Source organism: Lampetra planeri, unplaced genomic scaffold (assembly GCF_965212315.1).
Source record: "Lampetra planeri unplaced genomic scaffold, kcLamPlan1.2.h2 scaffold_322, whole genome shotgun sequence".
Classification (NCBI taxonomy): Eukaryota; Metazoa; Chordata; class Hyperoartia; order Petromyzontiformes; family Petromyzontidae; genus Lampetra; species Lampetra planeri.
Window position 1 is genome coordinate 1,006 of NW_027615145.1, and position 23,815 is coordinate 24,820.

The following is a 23,815-nucleotide window of genomic DNA, read 5'->3' on the forward strand; positions in this document are numbered from 1 at the left end:
GAGATTTGTGAGGGGCACGGGGTGACCGATAAGGTCTCAATTGGTCTGCGATAATGTATGGCACTGATAAGGGGTTGACAGGTACGGTATAGTGCAGTGTATAGTGTAGTGTGTAGTGTATAGTGTAGTGTAATAGTGTAATGTATAGTGTATAGTGTATAGTGTAGTGTATAGTGTAGTGTATAGTGTAGTGTATAGTGTAGTGTGTAGTGTATACTGTAGTGTAAGTGTAATGTATAGTGTAGTATATAGTGCAGTGTATAGTGTAGTGTGTAGTGTATACTGTAGTGTAATAGTGTAATGTATAGTGTAGTATATAGTGTAGTGTGTAGTGTATAGTGTAGTGTATAGTGTAGTGTGTAGTGTATAGTGTAGTGTGTAGTGTATAGTGTAGTGTGTAGTGTATAGTGTAGTGTAATAGTGCAGTGTATAGTGTAGTGTGTAGTGTATACTGTAGTGTAATAGTGTATAGTGTAGTGTATAGTGTAGTGTATAGTGTAGTGTAATAGTGTAATGTATAGTGTAGTGTATAGTGTATTGTATAGTGTAGTGTATAGTGTAGCGTATAGTGTATACTGTAGTGTAATAGTGTAGTGTATAGTGTAGTGTAATAGTGTAGTGTATAGTGTAGTGTGTAGTGTATACTGTAGTGTAATAGTGTAGTGTATACTGTAGTGTAATACTGTAATGTATAGTGTAGTGTATAGGATGAACGTTGAGATGTGCAACGGGGTGACCAACAAGGTTTGACTTGGTCTGTGATAAGGTAGGACACTCATGATGGGTTGCATCATGGCGTATAGTAACAATGATCATTATTAGTTTGAGCAGCAGCGTTAGCCTCTAGCGGTTGTTCTTAATCGATGTCTCCGTTGGTCTTCCCCTATCGCCGCAGACTTCCTGAGTGCCCAGGACCTGGCCACTATAGAGCGCGTCACCGGCTGTGGTGCTCAGCTCCAGATACCACGATGTTCGCGGACTGCTTCAGCGACAAATACCAGGCGCACAACTCGGAGTGCAACAACCGGTAACATCAACATCAATGTCAACATCAATATCAACATCATCATCATCACCGTCATCAACATCATCAACAACATCGTCATCACATCACCGTCATCAACAACATCATCAACATCGCCATCAATATCAACGTAAACATCAACATCATCAACATCACCGTCATCAACATCATCAACATCACCGTCATCAACATCATCAACATCACCATCAATATCAACGTAAACATCAACATCATCAACATCACCGTCATCAACATCATCAACATCACCACCACCATCATCAACATCACCATCATCAACATCATCAACATCACCATCAACACCATCATCAGTAACATCATCAACACCACCATCACCATCAACATCATCATCAACATCACCGTCATCAACATCATCAACAACACCACCACCATCATCAACATCATCACCATCAACAACATCACCATCAACACCATCATCAACATCATCAACATCATCAACATCACCATCAACAAATACCAGACCTACAACTCGGAGCGCAACAACTGGTAACATCACCATCAACAACATCACCATAAATAACATCATCATCATCACCATCAACAACATCATCAATAATTCTCACGACGTTTCGGCCACAACGCAAGCAGGGTCTGACCCTGTCTTTCCGACAGACCTGTTCTTCACCTGAGGACGGCTGCTTGCGTTGTGGCCGAAACGTCGTGAGAATTGTATTTTATTATGTTTTATGTTTATTATTTTACTATTTCCCTTTCTACGTGACTTTACCGAAAGAACCAAGAAGATGAATCCCTGCAGTCACGAAAGCTTTAAATCGAAGCTCACCACGTTTTATTGCATCGTAGTTTCGTGGTAGTTAATTGAAGGTGGAGGGGTTACCAGCCCCTCGCACCCTGTCCAGAGCCCCCATTTCACCGCTGTGGTGGTCACAGATGCCATGAAGAGAAAGGGAAATCAAACGTGTCCCTCCTCCCCCCACGGCACTGCCTACCACAGCGTTGCCGTCCGGCACCACGAGGAGCTAGGGGATTATTTTACTGGTAGGAACGAAGTGAACCAGCCTACAATAGATTATATCGTCCGTCCGTCCGATGTCCGATTAGGTGTAGCAACATTGCCCCCTACTGCAAACACTTGGCAGGACCCTACAAAAACCTTTAGACTCAGTGAGGCTTTCCTGGCTAAACAAGTGTAACATTCCCTTATAATTCCCTGAGAGTGTTTTTAATTAAAACATTTAAATTAAAAATTAACTCACAGCGGCCTAAAGCCTACAGCTAGGCCTAAAGCCTAGAACTAGGCCTCAAACTCTCCCTTCGTATCGTACCCGCGCGTGTGTGAAAGGGAGTTAATGTTTAACAATGTTACATTCCCTGATGTTTTTTAAAAAAATAGAAACATTTACATTTAAAGCTTTTACATTAATAATTAAAACATTTTAATTAATAATTATCTCACAGCGGCCTAAAGCCTACAGCTAGGCCTAAAGCCTAGAACTAGGCCTCAAACTCTCCCTTCGTATCGTATTTGTTCGTTCCTACCAGCCCACCCCACAGGGACCTGTTTGCCGGACTACCATCACACCACCATCACCACCATCATAACCATCACCCCCCTCCACCCCCCTCCACCCCATAGAGGCAACCCGCGTCTGGGTGCTGCCAACGTGGGCTTCGTGCGGTGGCTCCCGGCGGAGTATGACGACAACGCCTCGTTGCCACGCGGCTGGGACGAAGAGAAGCTGCACAACGGATACACGCTGCCCCCGGTCAGTCGACAGCGCACAAAGATAAAGAGCCCCCGTATAGCCTTAACAGACTGTCGGGGCAAGTGCTGTTAGCGAGCGCCTATCAAGGTTGGAACGGTACACGAGGTGGGTGGGTGGCCAGCACCACGCCTGACCGCATTTGTTTCCCCGGTGGCGATGTTTACTACACACCGCACCAGGTACTCGTTTGAGGCTGAGTCGACCTAGGGGAGGCCCGGGACCGGTTCAGATAATCGTCACTGGTGGTATTGGCCGTGAGCGGGAATCGAACCCGGGTCTCCAGGTTCATAGCGCAGCGTAGCGCTAACCGCTGCACTACCGCTCCCCAGCGCACACACGCACACACACCTACACGTACACACACTCACCTACACACACACAAACGCCTACACACACACACACGCGCACACACACCTACATACACTCACCTACACACACACGCACCTACACTCGCACACTCAGCTACACACACACCTACACACACACCTACACACACGCTCGCACACACACACCTACACACACACACGGACCCACACACACACACAGCCCCAAATGAGTTACCTGGTGCAGTGTAGTGAACATCGCCACTGGAGGAGAGGCTACACGGGGGACCTTTGTCTGTGTATACCTTCACAGACATTGCTGCAGCTACTCGCTACCACCAACAGCACTTGCCCCTACAGCCTGCTAGAGGCTACACGGGGGACCTTTGCCTGTGTCTACCTTCACAGACACTGCTGCAGCTACTCGCTACCACCAACAGCACTTGCCCCTACAGCTCTGTCAGAGGCTACACGGGGGACCTTAGTCTTTGTTTCATGCGCACCTGTGTGAGACGTTGGGTCAACGTTGGTCGCCCCCCCCATCTCCCTCCCCTTCCTCCCACCCTCCCTCCCTCCTCTCCCTCCACACCACCCAACCACTCCACCACCCACCACACCACACCCACACCACCCACATCACATCACTCCACACCACACCCACACACCACACCCACACACGACACCCACACACCACTCCCACACACCACTCCCACACACCACTCCCACACACCACACCCACGCACCACTCCCACACACCACACCCACACATTAACCACATCACACCACACCACACCAACCACAACACTACACCACACACCCACACACCACACCACACCCCCAACCACCACGCCCACCCCACCCACCACACCCATCACACCCCACCACACCACCCACACCAACACCACACCCCATCACACCACACACCACACCCACCCCACCCACATCACATCAACCAAACCAACCACCCCACCCACACCACCCCACCCACCACACCACACCCACAACCCCACAACACCACACACCAACACCAACACCCCCACCCCTCACCCACCACCCCACCCACCCCACATACACCCACACCACCCACATCACACCAACCCCAACACCACAACACCCACACACCACCCACAACCACACCCCACCACAACCACAACCCCACACACACCACCACCCCACAACCCCACCACCCCCACCCCACAACCCCACCACCCCCACCCCACAACCCCACCCACCCCACACACCACACCACCCACAACCCCACAACCCCCTCACCCACCACCCCACCCCACCACCACCAACAGGTCCGTGTGGTGTCCAACGAGATCGTGCGCTTGGTGGCGGGCGACGCCTCGTCGCGGGCCGACGAGGCGTCCCTGTCGCACGCATTCGTCCAGTGGGGCCAGTGGACAGCTCACGACACGGACCTCACCCCGCAGAGCCCCAGCCTCCGCACCTTCGCGGGGGGACTCGACTGTGCCACTTCGTGCGACCGCCGGGAGCCATGCTTCCCCATCAAGGTGGGGGGCGAACGTCGGGCGGACGTTGAGGCAACGTTGGGGGGACGTCGGGCGGGCGGGCGACGTTGAAACTGGACGTCGTTGGGTGACGCTGGACGATTCGTCGATGGGGGGGGGGGGGGGGGGGGGGGGAAGGTTGAGGCTAGGTTGGTTCTAAAGGTTGGGCGGACGTTGGGCGAACGTTGGGGGAACGTTGGGGGAACGTCGGGGCGACGTTGGGGCGAACGATGGGCGAACGATGATCGAACATTGAGGCGACGTTGGGCGGACGTTGAGGCAACGTTGGGGCGACGATTGGCGAACGATCGTTGAACGTTGAGGCAACGTTGGGCGAACGTTGGGCGAACGTTGAGGCAACGTTGGGCGAATGTTGGGGCGACGTTGGGGCGCCGTTGGGGCGAACGATGGGTGAACGTTGGGCGAACGTTGAGGCAACGTTTGGCGAACGTTGAGGCAACGTTGGGGCAACAATTGGCGAACGATGAGTTAATGTTGAGCAAACATTGAGGCAACGTTGGGCGAATGTTGGGGCGACGTTGGGGCGCCGTTGGGGCGAACGATGGGTGAACGTTGGGCGAACGTTGAGGCAACGTTGGGCGAACGTTGAGGCAACGTTGGGGCAACAATTGGCGAACGATGAGTTAATGTTGAGCAAACATTGAGGCAACGTTGGGCGAACGTTGGGCGACGTTGAGGCGACGTTGGGGCGAATGATGGGTGAACGTTGGTATGCAGTTGGAAACTTTGGAAAGTAGAACGCGGTTGGAACCTCTGGTAGACATTGGGCCAATGTCTACGCGAGGGTGGAACTGCTGGTTCAACATCCCTCGCTCTCTCACCAAACTCACAGCGTGTTCTCTCTTCACCCACCCACCACCACCACCACCACACTACCACCTCCTCCTCAACACCACCACCACCGCTCCACCACCACTGCTCCACTACCACCACTCCACCACCGCTCCACCACCACCACCACCACCACTCCACCACCACCACCGCTCCACCATCACCACCTCACCACCACCACTCCACCACCACCATCACCACCACCACCACTACCACCTCCTCAACACCACCACCGCTACACCACCACCACCACCACACTACCACCTCCTCAACACCACCACCGCTACACCACCACCACCGCTACACCACCACCTCCTCAACACCACCACCGCTCCAACATCACCACCTCACCACCACCACCGCTCCACCTCACCGCTCCACCACCACCACCGCTCCACCACCACCACCACACTACCACCTCCTCAACACCACCACCACACTACCATCTCCTCACCACCACCACCGCTCCACTATCACCGCTCCACCACCACTCCACCACCACCACCACCTCACCACCACCATCACCACCACCACACCACCACCACCATGTCAAAACCACCACCCAACCCCCCCACCCCACCCCACCCACCCTCCCAACAAAACAACAACAACAACAAACAGGTTCCAGCCAACGACCCGCGCATCAACAACACGGTGGACGCGTGCCTCCCCTTCTTTCGCTCGTCGCCCGTTTGCGGCACGGGCGACCGGGCGGCCGTCTTCGGCCTCGCCGGGAACGTGGGAGGTCGACGTCGTGAGCAGCTCAACGGCCTCACGTCCTTCGTGGACGCCGGGCAGGTGTACGGCAGCAGCCGAGCCGTGTCCCTGACGCTTCGGGGGGCGGACGGGGAGCTGCGGGTGAACGGCAACTACTCGGACGGAGGGTTCGGCCTCCTGCCGTTCGTGGAGGGCACGGGGGTCAGCGCCTGCGCGCTGAATCGCGACAACGCGCTCGTCGGAGAGGGGGGTGCCGTGCTTTCTTGCTGGTGGGTTGTGGGTGGTGGGTGGGTGGGGGGGTGGGGGTGAGGGGGGGTGGTGGGGGGGTGGGTGTGGTGGGGGTAGGGTGGTGTGGTGGTAGTGGTGTGGTGGAGTGGTGGGGGTAGGGTGTTGTGGGTGGTGGTTGGGGGTGGGGGGGGTAGGGGGTGGGTGGGGGAGGGGTGGGGTAGGGTGGTGTGGGTGGTGGGGGTGGTGGGGGGTGGTGGGGGGGGGTGGTGGGGGGGTGGGGGGGTGGGGGAGGGGTGGGGGGGTGGGTGGGGGAGGTGTTGGGTGTGTGGTGTGGGTGGTGTGGGGTTGAGTGGTGGTTTGGGTGGTGGGGGGTAGGGTGGTGTGGGTGGTGGGGGGTAGGGTGGTGTGGGTGGTGGGGGGTTGTGGGTGGGGGTGGGGGTGGGGGAGGGGTGGGGGGGTGGGTGGGGTGTGGTTGGGGGGGTGGTGTGGGTGGTGCGGGGTAGGGTGGTGTGGGTGGTGGGGGGTGGTTGGGGGGGTGGTGTGGTGGTAGTGGTGTGGTGGAGTGGTGGGGGTAGGGTGGTGTGGGTGGTGTGGGTGGTGGGGGGTTGTGGGGGTAGTGGGGGGGTAGGTTGGTGGTGGTGTGGCGTGGTGGTGTGGTGGTGGAGTGGTGTTGGAATGGTGGTGGTGGTGGTGTGGTTCTGATTGATGCTCGCTGATGCCCTACGATGGAAGATGCCTGCTGACGACGATGATGAAGACGACGATGCTGCCGATGTTGCTGATGATGACGATGCTACTGCTGATGACGATGCTGATGATGACGATGTTGCTGATGATGACGATCATGATGCCTGCGATGATGATGCCTGCGATGATGATGCCTGCGATGATGATGCCTGCGATGATGATGCCTGCGATGATGATGCCTGCGATGATGATGCCTGCGATGATGACGACAATGCTGCTGCCGATGATGCAAATGATGACGATGATGACGATGCCTACAGGTGAGGTTCGCACCAACGAGAACAACGCCCTGTTGGCTTTCCACGCCGTGTTCCTTCGCGAGCACAACCGAGTGGCACGCGCCCTGCGGGAACTCAACCCGCACTGGGGGAGCGACTCCGTCTACTACGAGACGCGCAGGATTGTCGCCTCCTACATGCAGGTAGGGGGAGCTGAGTGACTGGGGGGCTGAGTGACTGGGGGGCTGAGTGACTGGGGGGCTGATTCACTGGGGGGCTGAGTGACTGGGGGGCTGAGTGACTCAGAGACTGGGGGGCTGAGTGACTGAGTGACTGAGTGTCTGGGGGACGAACTGGGGGGCTGATTCACAGGGGGACTGAGTGGGGGGCTGAGTGACTGAGTGTCTGGGGGACGGACTGGGGGGCTGAGTGACTGGGGGGCTGAGTGACTGGGGGGCTGAGTGACTGGGGGGCTGAGTGACTGGGGGGCTGATTCACTGGGGGGCTGAGTGACTGGGGGGCTGAGTGACTGGGGGGCTGAGTGACTGGGGGGCTGAGTGACTGGGGGACTGGGGGGCTAAGTGACTCAGAGACTGGGGGGCTGAGTGACTGAGTGACTGAGTGTCTGGGGGACGGACTGGGGGGCTGAGTGACTGGGGGTCTGAGTGACTCAGAGACTGGGGGGCTGATTCACTAGGGGGCTGAGTGACTAGGGAACTGAGTGACTCAGAGACTGGGGGGCTGATTCACTGGGGGACTGAGTGACTGGGGGGCTGAGTGACTCAGAGACTGGGGGGCTGAGTGACTGAGTGACTGAGTGTCTGGGGGACGGACTGGGGGGCTGATTCACTGGGGGACTGAGTGGGGGACTGGTTGACTGGGGGGCTGAGTGACTCAGAGACTGGGGGGCTGAGTGACTCAGAGACTGGAGGGCCGAGTGACTGAGTGACTGAGTGTCTGGGGGACGGACTGGGGGGCTGATTCACTGGGGGACTGAGTGGGGGACTGAGTGACTGGGGGGCTGAGTGACTCAGAGACTGGGGGACTGAGTGACTGAAGCGACGTTTCGCCCCGGACGTCGCCCCGGACGTTGACTCAACGTCAACCACCACCCCCCACCCTTCCCCCCACCATCAACCCCCCACCACCTCACCACCACCACCACTCCACCACCGCTCCATCACCACCACCACCGTTCCATCATCACCACCTCACCACCACCACCGCTCCACCACCACTATCGTTTCAAAACCACCACCCCTCCACCACCCCACCAACACCGCAACCTAACCACCTCCACTCCACCACCATCACCACCACCCCTCCCACCACCACCCCACCACCACCTCACCATCACCACCCCCCCACCACTACCCCACCACCACTCCACCACCACTACCCCACCACCCCACCACCACCACCCCACCACCACCACTCCACCACCACCACCCGACCACCCCACCACCACCACCCCACCACCAACACCACCCCCCCCACCACCACCACCACCCCACCACTACCACCCCCCCTACCACCCCACCCCACCACCACCCCCCCCCCCCCCCTACCACCCCCCCCCCCACCACCACCACCCCACCACTACCACTCCCCCTACCACCCCACCCCACCACCACTCCACCCCCCCCCACCACCCCCCCCCCCCACCACCACCACCACCACCCCCCACCACCACTACCACCACCAACACCACCCCACCCCACCACCACTCCACCCCCCCCCCACCACCACCACCACCCCACCACTACCACCCCCCCTACCACCCCACCCCACCACCACTCCACCCCCCCCCCTACCACCCCCCCCCCCACCACCACCACCACCACCACCCCCCACCACCACTACCACCACCAACCCCCCACCACCACCTCGCAGGTGATCACGTGGCGAGACTACGTGCCCCGGGTGATTGGACCGGCCGCGGCGAGCGCCTGGCTGGGGCCGTACTCCGGCTACAACTCCAGCGCCGACCCCCGCATCTCCAACGTCTTCGCGACGGCGGCCTTCCGCTTCGGACACGTGACTGTGCAGCCGGTGCTTCGACGGCTCGGCGAGGACTACCAGGAGCACCCCCTCTACCCCAACCTCGCCCTGCACCAGGCCTTCCTGGCGCCCTGGAGAATCGTCGAGGAAGGTACCGGTGGCGTGTGCGCGTGCGCTTGTGATGGGCGCGTGTGTGGTGGAGCCAGGAGATTGAATCTTCACACTCGGGGATCCTCCAGAAACAACGCACGTGTGTGGTGGAGCCAGGAGATTGAATCTTCACACTCGGGGCTCCTCCAGAAACAACGCGCGTGTGTGGTGGAGCCAGGAGATTGAATCTTCACCCTCGGGGCTCCTCCAGAAACAACGCGCGTGTGTGGTGGAGCCAGGAGATTGAATCTTCACACTCGGGGCTCCTCCAGAAACAACGCACGTGTGTGGTGGAGCCAGGAGATTGAATCTTCTCCCTCGGGGATCCTCCAGAAACAATGCGCGTGTGTGGTGGAGCCAGGAGATTGAATCTTCTCCCTCGGGGATCCTCCAGAAACAACGCACGTGTGTGGTGGAGCCAGGAGATTGAATCTTCACACTCGGGGCTCCTCCAGAAACAATGCGCGTGTGTGGTGGAGCCAGGAGATTGAATCTTCACACTCGGGGCTCCTCCAGAAACAACGCATGTGTGTGGTGGAGCCAGGAGATTGAATCTTCACCCTCGGGGCTCCTCCAGAAACAATGCGCGTGTGTGGTGGAGCCAGGAGATTGAATCTTCTCCCTCGGGGCTCCTCCAGAAACAACGCACGTGTGTGGTGGAGCCAGGAGATTGAATCTTCACCCTCGGGGCTCCTCCAGAAACAACGCGCGTGTGTGGTGGAGCCAGGAGATTGAATCTTCACCCTCGGGGCTCCTCCAGAAACAACGCACGTGTGTGGTGGAGCCAGGAGATTGAATCTTCACCCTCGGGGCTCCTCCAGAAACAACGCGCGTGTGTGGTGGAGCCAGGAGATTGAATCTTCTCCCTCGGGGCTCCTCCAGAAACAACGCACGTGTGTGGTGGAGCCAGGAGATTGAATCTTCACACTCGGGGCTCCTCCAGAAACAATGCGCGTGTGTGGTGGAGCCAGGAGATTGAATCTTCTCCATCGGGGCTCCTCCAGAAACAACGCACGTGTGTGGTGGAGCCAGGAGATTGAATCTTCACCCTCGGGGCTCCTCCAGAAACAATGCGCGTGTGTGGTGGAGCCAGGAGATTGAATCTTCACCCTCGGGGCTCCTCCAGAAACAACGCACGTGTGTGGTGGAGCCAGGAGATTGAATCTTCACCCTCGGGGCTCCTCCAGAAACAATGCGTGTGTGTGGTGGAGCCAGGAGATTGAATCTTCACCCTCGGGGCTCCTCCAGAAACAACGCACGTGTGTGGTGGAGCCAGGAGATTGAATCTTCTCCCTCGGGGCTCCTCCAGAAACAACGCACGTGTGTGGTGGAGCCAGGAGATTGAATCTTCTCCCTCGGGGCTCCTCCAGAAACAAGGAAAAGCCAATTTAAAGCTTTCGTGACTGCAGGGATTCATCTTCTTGGTTCTTTCGGTAAAGTCACGTAGAATGGAAATAATAAAATAATAAAACATAAAACATAATAAAATAACTCTCACGACGTTTCGGCCACAACGCAAGCAGCCGTCCTCAGGTGAAGACCAGGCTGTACGGGAGATTCTTTGCTTTTGTTGCGTGTCTGTCAGTGTCGTATGTGTGTGCGTGTGTGTGTGCGTGTGTGCGCGTGTCTGTGCGTGCCTGTGTGCGCGCGTGTGTGCGCGTGCGTGCGCGCGTGTGCGTTTCCCGCGCGCGGCCAACACCACCGTTGCCGATCATCCGAACCGGCCCTGGGCCTCCCCTAGGTCGACTCAGCCTCAAATGATCTACCCTCGTTGCCCGTGGTGTGCGGCAAAACTCGTGCGCCGTTCCAGACTTCACCTGGAGGTCACTCCCCCTCCTCCTCCACCTCCTCCTCGTCCGCAGGCGGAGTGGACCCGGTCCTGCGGGGCCTCATCGGCAGTCCGGCCAAGCAGAACGCCCTCTACGAGATGATGCCCGACGAGCTGAGGGAGAAGCTCTTCGCTCTGACGAGGCGCCTGGCGCTCGACCTCGCATCTCTCAACATGCAGCGCGGCCGAGACCACGGACTGCCTGGTCAGTCTGCGTCCGTCTGTCTGTCTGTTTGTCTGTCTGGCCTGCTGTCTGTCTGTCTGTCTGTCTGGCCTAGTGTCTGTCTTGCCTAGTGTCCGTCTGTCTGGCCTGCTGTCTGTGTGGCCTGCTGTGTGCCTCTCCTGCTGTTCGTCTGGACTGCTGTTTGTCTGACTGTCTGGCCTGCTGTCTGTCTGTCTGTCTGGCCTGCTGTCTGTCTGTCTGGCCTGCTGTTTGTCTGTCTGGCCTGCTGTCTGTCCGTCTGTCTGGCCTGCTGTCTGTCTGTGTGGCCTGCTGTCTGTCTGGCCTGCTGTCTGTCTGTCTGTCTGACCTGCTGTCTGTCTGGCCTAGTGTCTGTCTGTCTGGCTTAGTGTCTGTCTGGCCTGCTGTGTGCCTCTCCTGCTGTCTGTCTGGCCATGTGTCCGTCTTTCCTCCTGTCAGTCTCTCCATCTGCCCGGCTGTCTGTCCTGTTGTCCGGGCGGTTCTGGATGGGAGCGATGGGCTGGTAACCCCTCCACTTTCAACCCAAGTTCCACTAAACTACGTGGGATAAAACGAACTAAGCTTGTGCCGGAGGCCCCGGGGGGACGGGCGTCTTTGACGTCTCTTGGCCAAACCCCATTTGGCGGAGCCAGGAGATTGAATCTTTACCCTCGGGGCTCCTCCAGAAACAACAAAAAGCCACTTCGTGTGGCCACGTGAAATGTCCGCACGCTCACTGCGGAGGAGAGGCTGCCACTCCTCTGTCGGGAGCTGAACCGGTACCGCCTGGATTTCTGTGGCATTCAGGAGGTCTGGCTCTTGTTCCAGTCACCATGAGGGGTGGACAGTTCTCTACTCGGGGTCTGAGACTGCCAAACAACAGGGAGTGGCTCTTCTTTTGAACAAAAGGGTGTGGGAGAATGGTGGTGACGTGTCAAAATGTCAAAAGCTCTGAGCCCCAGGTGACTGTCGGCTTGCCTTCCCATCAATCAGGGGCGAGGGAGTGGTGGTGGTTACTTATGTCCCCACCGAAGACTAACAGCAGTGGAGGGATGCAGGCAAGGCCGATGAGTCAGATGCCTTCGTTGACCTCCTGTCACGGGTGCTGGCTAAAGTGGTCCCTTGGGCTAGAGCCATCCTGTTGGGTGACTTCAATGCCCGAGTTGGTCATGATGCTGGCACCTGGGCTGGAGTGATTGGAAGGCATGGGCCAGATCAGCTCAATAACATCGGAAGGAAGCTGCTGGACTCGGGCTTGTAATTACCAACACGCTGTTCCAGCATCGCATCCATGCAAGGTCATGAATGCATGCCGGGTCCAAGCAAGAACATCTGCTGGACTATATAGTGAAGGGACAGCGGATGCGAGCCCATGTCCTTGACACCAGGACCTACCGTGGAGCTGATCTGCCCACTGACCGCTGTCCCACCGCTCCCACCCCACCTTTGCCCACCCACTGCTCTCCCCACCACCACCACCACCACCACCACTCCAGTCTACAATGTTTGGCGTAGCTTCTGCGGGGTCCGAGTTGGCTTCGGCGTGTAACAATCAGCGGCGTGGCCACTCGGATCTTAGCGGTGGTGGTAGCTGAAAATGGAACTCTGGTCATTGCTAACCGCTGTCCCACCGCTCCCACCCCACCTTTACCCACTCGTTACTCTCTCCCACCCCCCCACCACCACCATCACTCCAGGCTACAACTCTTGGCGTAGCTTCTGCGGGGTCCGAGTTGGCGTGGGCGCGTAACAATCAGCGGCGTGGCCACTCGGATCTTAGAGGTGGTGGTAGCTGAAAATGTAACTGTGGTCATTGCTAACCGCTGTCCCACCGCTCCCACCCCACCTTTTCCCACCCACTGCTCTCCCCACCACCACCATGGCCACTGCAGTCTACAACTCTTGGTGTAGATTCTGCGGGATGACTGCAGCAGTAGAACCCTTCCAGGTTAGCATTGTAATGGAAAAATCAGCCACGTGGCCACTCAGATCTTAGCGGTGGTAGTAGCTGATAATGTAACTGTGGTCATTGCTAACCGCTGTCCCACCGCTCCCACCCCACCTTTGCCCACCCACTGCTCTCCCCACCACCCCCACCACCACCACCACCACCACTCCAGGCTACAACTCTTGGCGTAGCTTCTGCGGGGTCCGAGTTGGCGTGGGCGCGTAACAATCAGAGACGTGGCCACTCGGATCTTAGCGGTGGCGGCGGCTGAGATTGGAACTCGATGCATTGCTAACCGCTGTCCCACCGCTCCCACCCCACCTTTACCCACTTGTTGCTCTCCCCACCCCCACCACCACCACCACTCCAGGCTACAACTCTTGGCGTAGCTTCTGCGGGCTCCCAGTGCTACAGACTCAGGCCGAGTTGGCTACGGCGTGGAACAGCAGCGATGTGGCGGGCCGCGTGCTTGTGCTGTATGGCAGCGCCGACAACGTAGACGTGTGGCTGGCGGGACTCCTGGAGGTGCCGGTGCCGGGGGGACGAGTGGGGCCGCTGTTCTCATGCCTCCTGGCGCGACAGTTCGCGCTCATACGCGACGGAGACCGGTGGGTGGGTGGGTGTGGTGTGTGGGGGTGTGGGTGGGTGAGTGGGTGGGTGAGTGGGTGAGTGGGTGAGTGGGTGAGTCGGTGAGTGGGTGAGTGAGTGAGTGAGTGTGGGGGACGAGTGGGGCCGCTGTTCTCCTGCCTCCTGGCGCGACAGTTCGCGCTCATACGCGACGGAGATCGGTGGGTGGGTGTGGTGTGTGGGGGTGTGGGTGGGTGAGTGGGTGGGTGAGTGGGTGAGTGGGTGAGTGGGTGAGTGGGTGAGTGGATGAGTGGGTGGGTGTGGGTGTAGGGTGTCGGTGGGTGGGTGAGTGGGTGGGTGGATGGGTGGGTGTGTGTGGGTGTGTGTGGGTGTGTAGGTGTGTGCGTGAGTGGGTGTGGGGTGTGGGGTGTGGGTGAGTGGGTATGGGTGGCGGTGGTGATAACGGTGACGGTGGTGGTGGTGATGAAGATGGCTGTGGTGGTGATGATGTTGGTGGTGGTGATGACGGTGATGTTGGTGGTGGTGATGGTGGTGGTGACGATGGTGGCTGTGGTGGTGATGACGGTGACGGTGGTGGTGATGATGGTGGTGGTGATGAAGATGGCTGTGGTGGTGATGACGGTGGCGGTGGTGATGGTGGTGGTGATGATGTTGGTGGTGGTGATGGTGGTGGTGATGATGTTGGTGGTGGTGATGGTGGTGGTGATGATGTTGGTGGTGATGATGGTGGTGGTGATGATGTTGGTGGTGATGATGTTGGTGGTGATGATGGTGGTGGTGATGATGTTGGTGGTGATGATGTTGATGGTGGTGATGTTGGTGGTGATGATGATGATGATGACGGTGGCGGTGATGATGATGATGTCGATGACTGTGACGGTGACGGTGGCGCTGAACCCCGGCTGCAGGTTTTGGCACGAGCGCGAAGGCCTCTTCACGCCGGCCCAAGTCACCGAGCTACGCAACGTGAGCCTCTCGCGTCTCATCTGCGGCAACAGCGGCGTCCGCAAGGTGCCCCTGGACGCCTTCCTGTACCAGCCGTACCCCCAGGGGTTCGTCGACTGCCAGGAGCTGCCGCCGATCAACCTCCTGCCCTGGAAGGAGGAGACGCAGAGTGAGGACGGAGCCTCGGAGACACCGCACCACCAACAGCATTACTGCGCTACCACCACTACGCTACCACGACCACCACGGCACCACCATCACGGCGCTAGCATGCAACCGCCATGCCACTACCACCACCACGCTACCACCACTACGCTACCACGACCACCACACCACCACCATCACGGCACCACCACCACCATGCTTGCAAGCTACAACCATGCCACCACCACCACACCACTACCATCACACCACCATCACGGCACCACCATGCCACTACCACGCCACCACCACCACGCTACCACCACCACCACCACGCTACCACCACCACCACCACGCTACCACCACGCCACTACCACCACCACGGCACCACCACCACGCTACCACCACGCCACTACCACCACGCCACTACCACCACACCACCACCAATAGAGACCCACAGAGACTCGTATGAAGCCATAGAGACACACAGAGAAACCCATACTGATAGAGACCAATAGAGACCCACTACTACCACTACTACTACTATACTATTACCACTACTACCACTACTACTATACTACTACTACCATTACTACTACTACTACCACCACTACTACTACTACCACTACTACTACCACCACTACTACTATACTACTACTACTACCACTGCTGCTGCAACTGACCCTGGTGTGTGTGTCTGTGTGTGTCTGTGTGTGTCTGTGTGTGTGTGTCTGTGTGTGTCTGTGTGTGTCTCTGTGTGCGTGTCCTAGATACTCCGTGCGGTCCGGTGCCCTCCGTACCCAACTCGCACTTTTCCATGTGTGGTGGTGTCGGTGGTGGCGGTGGTGGCGGTGGTGTCACCCGCGTGTTGGCGGTGCGCTATGAGTGCCGAGACGGCTTCGACATCGTCGGCGCGGACACCATCAGCTGTGTGGACAACTCCTGGGGGGATGCACCCAGGTGTCGTGGTGAGTGATGAGTGGTGGTGGTGGTGGAGGTGGTGGAGGTGGTGGTGATGGAGGTGGTGGTGGTGATGGTGGTGGTGGAGGTGGTGGTGGAAGTGGCGGTGGTGGCGGTGGTGGCGGTGGTGGTGGCGGTGGTGGAGGTGGTGGTAGAGGTGGTGGAGGTGGTGGTGGAGGTGGTGATGGCGGTGTTGGAGGTGGTGGTGGCGGTTGTGAAGGTGGCGGTGGTGGCGGTGGATGTGGAGGTGGTGTTGGTCGTGGTGGTGGCGGAGGTGGCGGTGGTGGTGAAGGCTGTCTGTCTGTCTGTCTGCCTGTCTCTCTGTCTGTCCCCCTGTCTGTCTGCCTGTCTCTCTGTCCCCCTGTCTGTCTCTCTGTCTCTCTGTCCCCTGTCTCTCTGCGCCACCGCCAGCGATTGATCCGTGCGCGGGGTCCCCGCCGCCGTGCGCCTCCGAGCCCAACTCGGTCTGCCTGCCCACGGCGGAAGCCAGCGGCAGCCACCGCTGCGTCTGCCTCGCCGGGTTCCAGCCCGGAACGTCGGGACGGGGATGCGTCGGTGAGGGGGACGCGGCGAGAGAGGCAGAGAGACACAGAGAGGGAGACAGAGAGAGACAGAGAGAGAAATGTAGAGAGACAGAGAGAGAAATGTAGAGAGACAGAGAGAGGGAGAGACAGAGAGAGAGACAGAGAGAGAGACAGAGAGAGAGAGAGAGTTCAAGTTCAAGTTCATTTATTAGGTATAGCCCTGTGAGCCATTCAGCTCTTGAATCGGGTGCAACCGCAACAAACAAAAAACAAAAACATGAACAAAAAAACATCTTAAAGTGAATATGTGACTAAGTGCAAACAGAAAATCCAAGAAAAGACAGCAAAATATTGCAGAAAAAGCACCGTACACCAACGCTGTGTGCAAAAATCCCAGTGGGATGCAAGTCAAACAACAACAACAACAACCACAAGACAGCTTAAATTAAGGCCATCAGTCTAACTCTGTACTACAACAAACAAACATGGCTAAACCAATACACTTTTCGAAATCACCAAAATAAAGCCATGAAAGCAATGAAAAAGCAATCATAGGAACTGTGACAGAATTTTCACAATAAATGGCATAAACAACATGTACTACCAAAACCCTGCAGCCATAGCTGGCTGCATGAGTCCCTCCACCTTTAAGATCAGCACACTAAATCAAAACACAGGTCATACTTTGTAGCGATCATCCGGAGCGAAACATTTTATTTTAGGTCACTGAATAGCACTGGCAGCTAGGGGTGTACAACTCCTCTAGAGCAGTTTTGAGTGAAGATCTCATAGGTAGTGACTCAAGTTTCAATTTATTGGCAACAGCATTCCAGACCCTGGGGGCATCAATAGCAAAGGCCCTTCCTCCAGTATATGTACGGCAATAGGGAATATTAAGCTGGTAAATGAGTGTAGACCTTAGGTCAAATTTGTTCTTTGAAACAGAGATGAGATCCAGCAGGTAATCTGCAGATTCTTTTGCAAGTACATCATGAATAAATAAGATCTGGTGCACAAGCCGTCGAACATTCAGAGATGTTAAGTTTGACCCAATGTAGAGGTCACAGTGGTGAGTCCTATATGGGCAGTTCAATGCAAATCTTAAGGCCGAGTGATACATTGAGTCAAGCTTCTTCAGTACAGTACTTGGGGCTGATTTATAAACAATGTCACAGTAATCAAGTAGAGGCAGTATGGTAGCTTTAATCAATTCCAAACGGAACATAGGGGGGAAGCAGTGCTTGTGTCGATATAGAAAACCAATTTTAATTTTTGTCTTTTTCCCAATATAATCAATGTGATCTTCAAAATTCAGTTTTGAATCCAGGATGATCCCAAGATACTTATAGATCTTAACTTGCTCTATATGATCATTATTTAAGGAATGTAATTTGGGGAAAATAACTTCCCGCTTTAGTCCTGGTGAGAAGCATAGCACCTTGGTTTTGGCAGGATTTAGGACTAGTTTAAGAGCAACTAGCTGATGTTGTAGTTTGTTGAAATCACTCTGGAGCTTAGCAATCACGTCATCCGGAGAGCGGCCAGCAGTAATTAGTACCGTGTCATCTGCAAAAAGATTTACCCTGGAATAATCCAGTTCAGTGCCCAAGTCATTTACATAAAGAGAGAACAAGAGGGGGCCGAGAATGGAACCCTGTGGAACCCCTTTTGTTATCTTAACACTGTTTGACCTCCAACCATCTGTGAATACAGTTTGGGTGCGAGAAAAGAGGTAATTTTTTAACCATTTTACTGTGTTTTCGGAAAAACCGAGGCAACTTATTTTACTAAGCAGGATGTTGTGGTCTACTGTATCAAAAGCTTTGGACAAGTCAAGAAAAAGACAGGCGCAGTACTGCTTATTATCAAGGCTACTGTAAATGTGATTCATAGAGTCTAATGCAGCAGATGTGGTGCTGTATTTTTTTCGGAACCCAGATTGTTTTAGATGTAATAGATTGTTGGCGGACAGGAAACTGATAATTTGGTAGTTCAATAATTTTTCAAAAATTTTCATCAACGGGGACAAAATTGAGATAGGTCGGTAGTTATTTGAATCATCTTTAGGGCCCCCTTTGTGAAGTGGACGAACATAGGAATGTTTCCATTCTAGAGGAACTGATGAGAGACAGAGAGACAGAGAGAGACAGAGAGAGACAGAGAGACAGAGAGAGACAGAGAGAGGGAGAGAGACATAGAGAAAGACAGAGAGACAGAGAGAGACAGAGAGAGAGAGAGAGACAGAGAGAGGGAGAGAGACAGAGAGAGACAGAGAGACAGAGAGAGATAGAGAGAGACGTAGAAAGAGACAGAGAGAGGGAGAGAGAGAGACATAGACTCACACAGAGAGACAGAGACACACAGAGACTCACACAGAGAGACATATACTTACACAGAGAGACAGAGACAAAGAGACAGAGAGAGACGTAGAAAGAGACAGAGAGAGACAGAGACAGAGAGAGACAGAGAGAGAGAGACATAGACTCACATAGAGAGACAGAGACACACACAGAGAGACGGAGACACACAGAGAGACAGAGACACACAGAAACTCACACAGAGAGACATAGACTCACACAGAGAGACACAGACTCACACAGAGAGACAGAGACTCACACAGAGAGACATAGACTCACACAGAGAGACACAGACTCACACAGAGAGACAGAGACTCACACAGAGAGACATAGACTCACACAGAGAGACTCACACAGACAGACACAAACTCACACAGAGAGACTCACACAGAGAGACACAGACTCACACAGAGAGACTCACACAGAGAGACACAGACTCACACAGAGAGACAGACCCACACAGAGACACAGACTCACACAGAGAGACTCACACAGAGAGACACAGACTCACACAGAGAGACTCACACAGAGAGACATAGACTCACACAGAGAGACACAGACTCACACATAGAGACATAGACTCACACAGAGAGACACATACTCACACAGAGAGACAGAGACTCACACAGAGAGACATAGACTCGCACAGAGAGACAGAGACTCACACAGAGAAACATAGACTCACACACAGAGAGACTCACACAGACAGACACAAACTCACACAGAGAGACTCACACAGAGAGACACAGACTCACACAGAGAGACACAGACTCACACATAGAGACATAGACTCACACAGAGAGACACAGACTCACACAGAGAGACAGAGACTCACACAGAGAGACATAGACTCACACAGAGAGACAGAGACTCACACAGAGAAACATAGACTCACACACAGAGAGACTCACACAGACAGACACAAACTCACACAGAGAGACTCACACAGAGAGACACAGACTCACACAGAGAGACACAGACTCACACAGAGAGACTCACACAGAGAGACACAGACTCACACAGAGAGACTCACACAGAGAGACAGAGACTCACACAGAGAGACACAGACTCACAGAGAGAGAGACATAGACTCACACAGAGAGACACAGATTTACACAGAGAGAGAGACATAGACTCACACAGAGAGACACAGACCCACACAGAGAGAGACTCACACAGACAGACACAAACTCACACAGAGAGACTCACACATAGAGACACACACTCACACAGAGAGACTCACACAGAGAGACAGAGACTCACACAGAGAGACATAGACTCACACAGAGAGACACAGACCCACACAGAGAGAGACTCACACAGACATACACAAACTCACACAGAGAGACTCACACATAGAGACACAGACTCACACAGAGAGACTCACACATAGAGACACACACTCACACAGAGAGACTCACACAGAGAGACAGAGACTCACACAGAGAGACATAGACTCACACAGAGAGACACAGACCCACACAGAGAGAGACTCACACAGACATACACAAACTCACACAGAGAGACTCACACATAGAGACACAGACTCACACAGAGAGACTCACACATAGAGACACACACTCACACAGAGAGACTCACACAGAGAGACAGACTCACACAGAGAGACACAAACTCACACAGAGAGACCCACACAGAGAGACAGAGACTCACACAGCCGCCCACCCCGTCACGTGACTCACCAACCCCCCCCCCCCCCCCCGCTGTGTGTGCAGTGACCCCTGAGGCCTCCAGGGGCCTACTCATCACCACCGTGGTCATCAGCGCTGTGGCGCTAGCCGCCATCTTGGCCGTGGGCATCGCCATCTGGTGAGCGGGCGGCGTGGGTCAGAGGTCGCAAACGGGTTTTGATTCCTTACCCGTACCCGTACCCGGCCGTACCCGTACCCTACCCGTACCCGGCCCGGGTACGGGTAGGGTACAGGTATCGGGTACCCGATTGCGACCTCTGGGATGAAGCCATGTTGCAGGCGCGGGTGGGTTGATTCTAGGAACTTGAATTGTGAGAAGAGACAAGACGTTGGGAAATGAGTGACAAACGGTGACTCACCAGTGACTCACGGCCTACCCGTACCCGTACCCGGCCGCACCAGGGTCGCAAACGGGTACCCGTACCCGGCCGGGTACGGGTAGCCGGGTATCGGGTAGGGTACGGGTATCGGGTAGGGTACGGGTATTGGGTAGAGTACGGGTATCGGGTAGGGTACGGGTATCGGGTAGGGTACGGGTATCGGGTAGGGTACGGGTATCGGGTAGGGTACGGGTATCGGGTAGAGTACGGGTATCGGGTAGGGTACGGGTATTGGGTAGAGTACGGGTATCGGGTAGGGTACGGGTATTGGGTAGAGTACGGGTATCGGGTAGGGTACGGGTATCGGGTAGAGTACGGGTATCGGGTAGGGTACGGGTATCGGGTACCCGGTTGCGACCTCTGGCGTGGGCTCCCCCAACGTCGCGGGGCCGACGTTCGCCCGACGTCGCGGGCTGACGTTGGGCGAACGTCGGGTCGACGTCATGGGCGAATGTCAGGCCGATGTCGGAAACTACACTTCTATATACTACCATACACTACTGTACACCACTACTATACACTGCACAATACACTACACTACCATACACTACACTACTGTACACCACTACTATACACTGCACTATACACTACATTATACACTACACTACCATACACTACACTACTATACACTTCACTTCTATATACTACACTACCATACACTACACTACTACACTAGTATACACTACACACTACTATACACCACTACTATACACTATACTATAACTACACTATACACTACTATACACCACTACTATACACTACACTATACACTACACTACTATACACTACACTATACACTACACTATATATTACACTACTATACACTACACTACTATACACTACACTCCTATACTTTACACTACTATACACTATACACTACACTACTATACACTACACTATACACGATACTATACACTACACTATACACTACACTATACACTACACACTACTACACACTACACTACACTATACACTACACTATACACTACACTATACACTACACTATACACTACACTATACACTACACTACTATACACTACACTACTATACACTACTATACACTACAATACTATACACTACACTACTATACACTACACCACAATGCTACATTGAGGACTAATTTCTTGAGAACTGCTTTGTGTACGTATGCGTAACGCACTGTGTGTGTGTCTGTCTGTCTGTCTCTCTCAACCGTAGCACGTACCTCAAGCGCATGAAGAGGAGCCTGCTGGCCAAAGAGTCGAATGTTTACGGAAACAAATACGCAACCACGTGATCCACGGTCGTTCGACGTCTCGCTCGGTCGATCGGTCAGTCGATGGATCGCTCGATCGATCAATCGCCCGATCGATTGATCGAGCGAGCAATCGATCGTTCGCTCGATCGGCCGCTCGATCGATCGATCGCTCGCTCGATCGATCGCTCGTTCAATCGGCCGCTCGATCGATCGCTCGCTCGATCGATCGATCGCTCGATCGATCGCTCGATCGATCGCTCGTTCGATCGGCCGCTCGATCGATCGCTCGCTCGATCGATCGATCGCTCGATCGATCGCTCGATCGATCGCTCGTTCGATCGGCCGCTCGATCGATCGCTCGCTCGATCGATCGATCGCTCGATCGATCACTCGATCGATCGCTCGTTCGATCGGCCGCTCGATCGGCCTGACTGAGATGACTGGCTTCGTGATGTGGGGTTTGACATAGAGGGTTCTAGATTTGAAGCTTTCGTGACTGCAAGGATTCATACTGTTCGGTTGTTTCGGTAAAGTCACGTAGGGAAATAAATCAATAAATATTGCATGCAAATAAATCAATTAAATCACGACGTTTCGGAGGCAACACAAGCTTCCTTCGTCAGGTGTAAAAATGCACAGCAAAATAACTGTCGTGAGTTATTTGATTTATTTTCATTTATTATTATTTTATTTTTTATTTTATTTTTTTACCTACGTGACTTTACCGAAAAAAACCTTAGAGTATAGAGGGTTCTTTTGAGCTTGTACCACGACAGATCACTTTGGATTGAAGTCGAAAGGAGCTGTGTATTTTTGTATAATTGTATAAAATAATATAAATGTATACTCCTGATTTGTTTGAAACAAATAAAATTCTTAAATTAATGTCAGCCGTGGAACGTCTGTTCTTCATTGGTTTACGGCTCGCATTGAGGTCAAGTTTCAGCTGTTTGGGAATGTGAGTGAATGAGTGGGTGGGTGAGTGAGTGGGTGAGTGAGTGTGTGAGTGAGTGAATGAGTGGGTGAGTGAGTGGGTGGGTGTGTGAGTGGATCAATGAGTATATGAGTGAGTGGGTGAGTGAGTGTGTGAGTGATTGAGTGGGTGGGTGAGTGAGTGGGTGAGTGAGTGTGTGAGTGGATGAGTGGGTGGGTGAGTGAGTGGGTGAGTGTGTGAGTGAATGAGTGGGTGGGTGAGTGAGTGGGTGAGTGAGTGTGTGAGTGGATGAGTGGGTGGGTGAGTGAGTGGGTGAGTGTGTGAGTGAATGAGTGGGTGGGTGAGTGAGTGGGTGAGCGTGTGAACAGGTGAGGAAGTGAATGTGTGAGTTGGTCAGTGAGCGAGAGAGTGGGTGAGTAAGTGGATGACTGAGTGGGTGAGTGAGGGAGTGGGTGAGTGAGTGGGTGAGTGAGTGATTGAGTGGGTGGGTGAGTGAGTGGGTGAGTGAGTGTGTGAGTGGATGAGTGGGTGGGTGAGTGAGTG

The 23,815-nt window shown here is 54.7% G+C and overlaps 1 protein-coding gene across 1 annotated transcript; it reads left to right on the forward strand.

The window, feature by feature from the left end:
• The first annotated feature begins 968 nt into the window (after positions 1-968).
• On the forward strand, positions 969-23,223 carry LOC144740868 (thyroid peroxidase-like). The gene is given in 14 exon segments (XM_078623582.1): positions 969-1,027; positions 2,661-2,790; positions 4,415-4,630; positions 6,101-6,435; positions 6,437-6,465; positions 7,432-7,592; positions 9,283-9,541; positions 11,403-11,573; positions 13,868-14,105; positions 14,994-15,199; positions 15,942-16,139; positions 16,543-16,686; positions 20,746-20,839; positions 22,299-23,223. Coding segments are annotated over 14 exon segments (2,319 nt in total). The 3' UTR covers positions 22,378-23,223.
• The last annotated feature ends 592 nt before the right edge of the window (positions 23,224-23,815 follow it).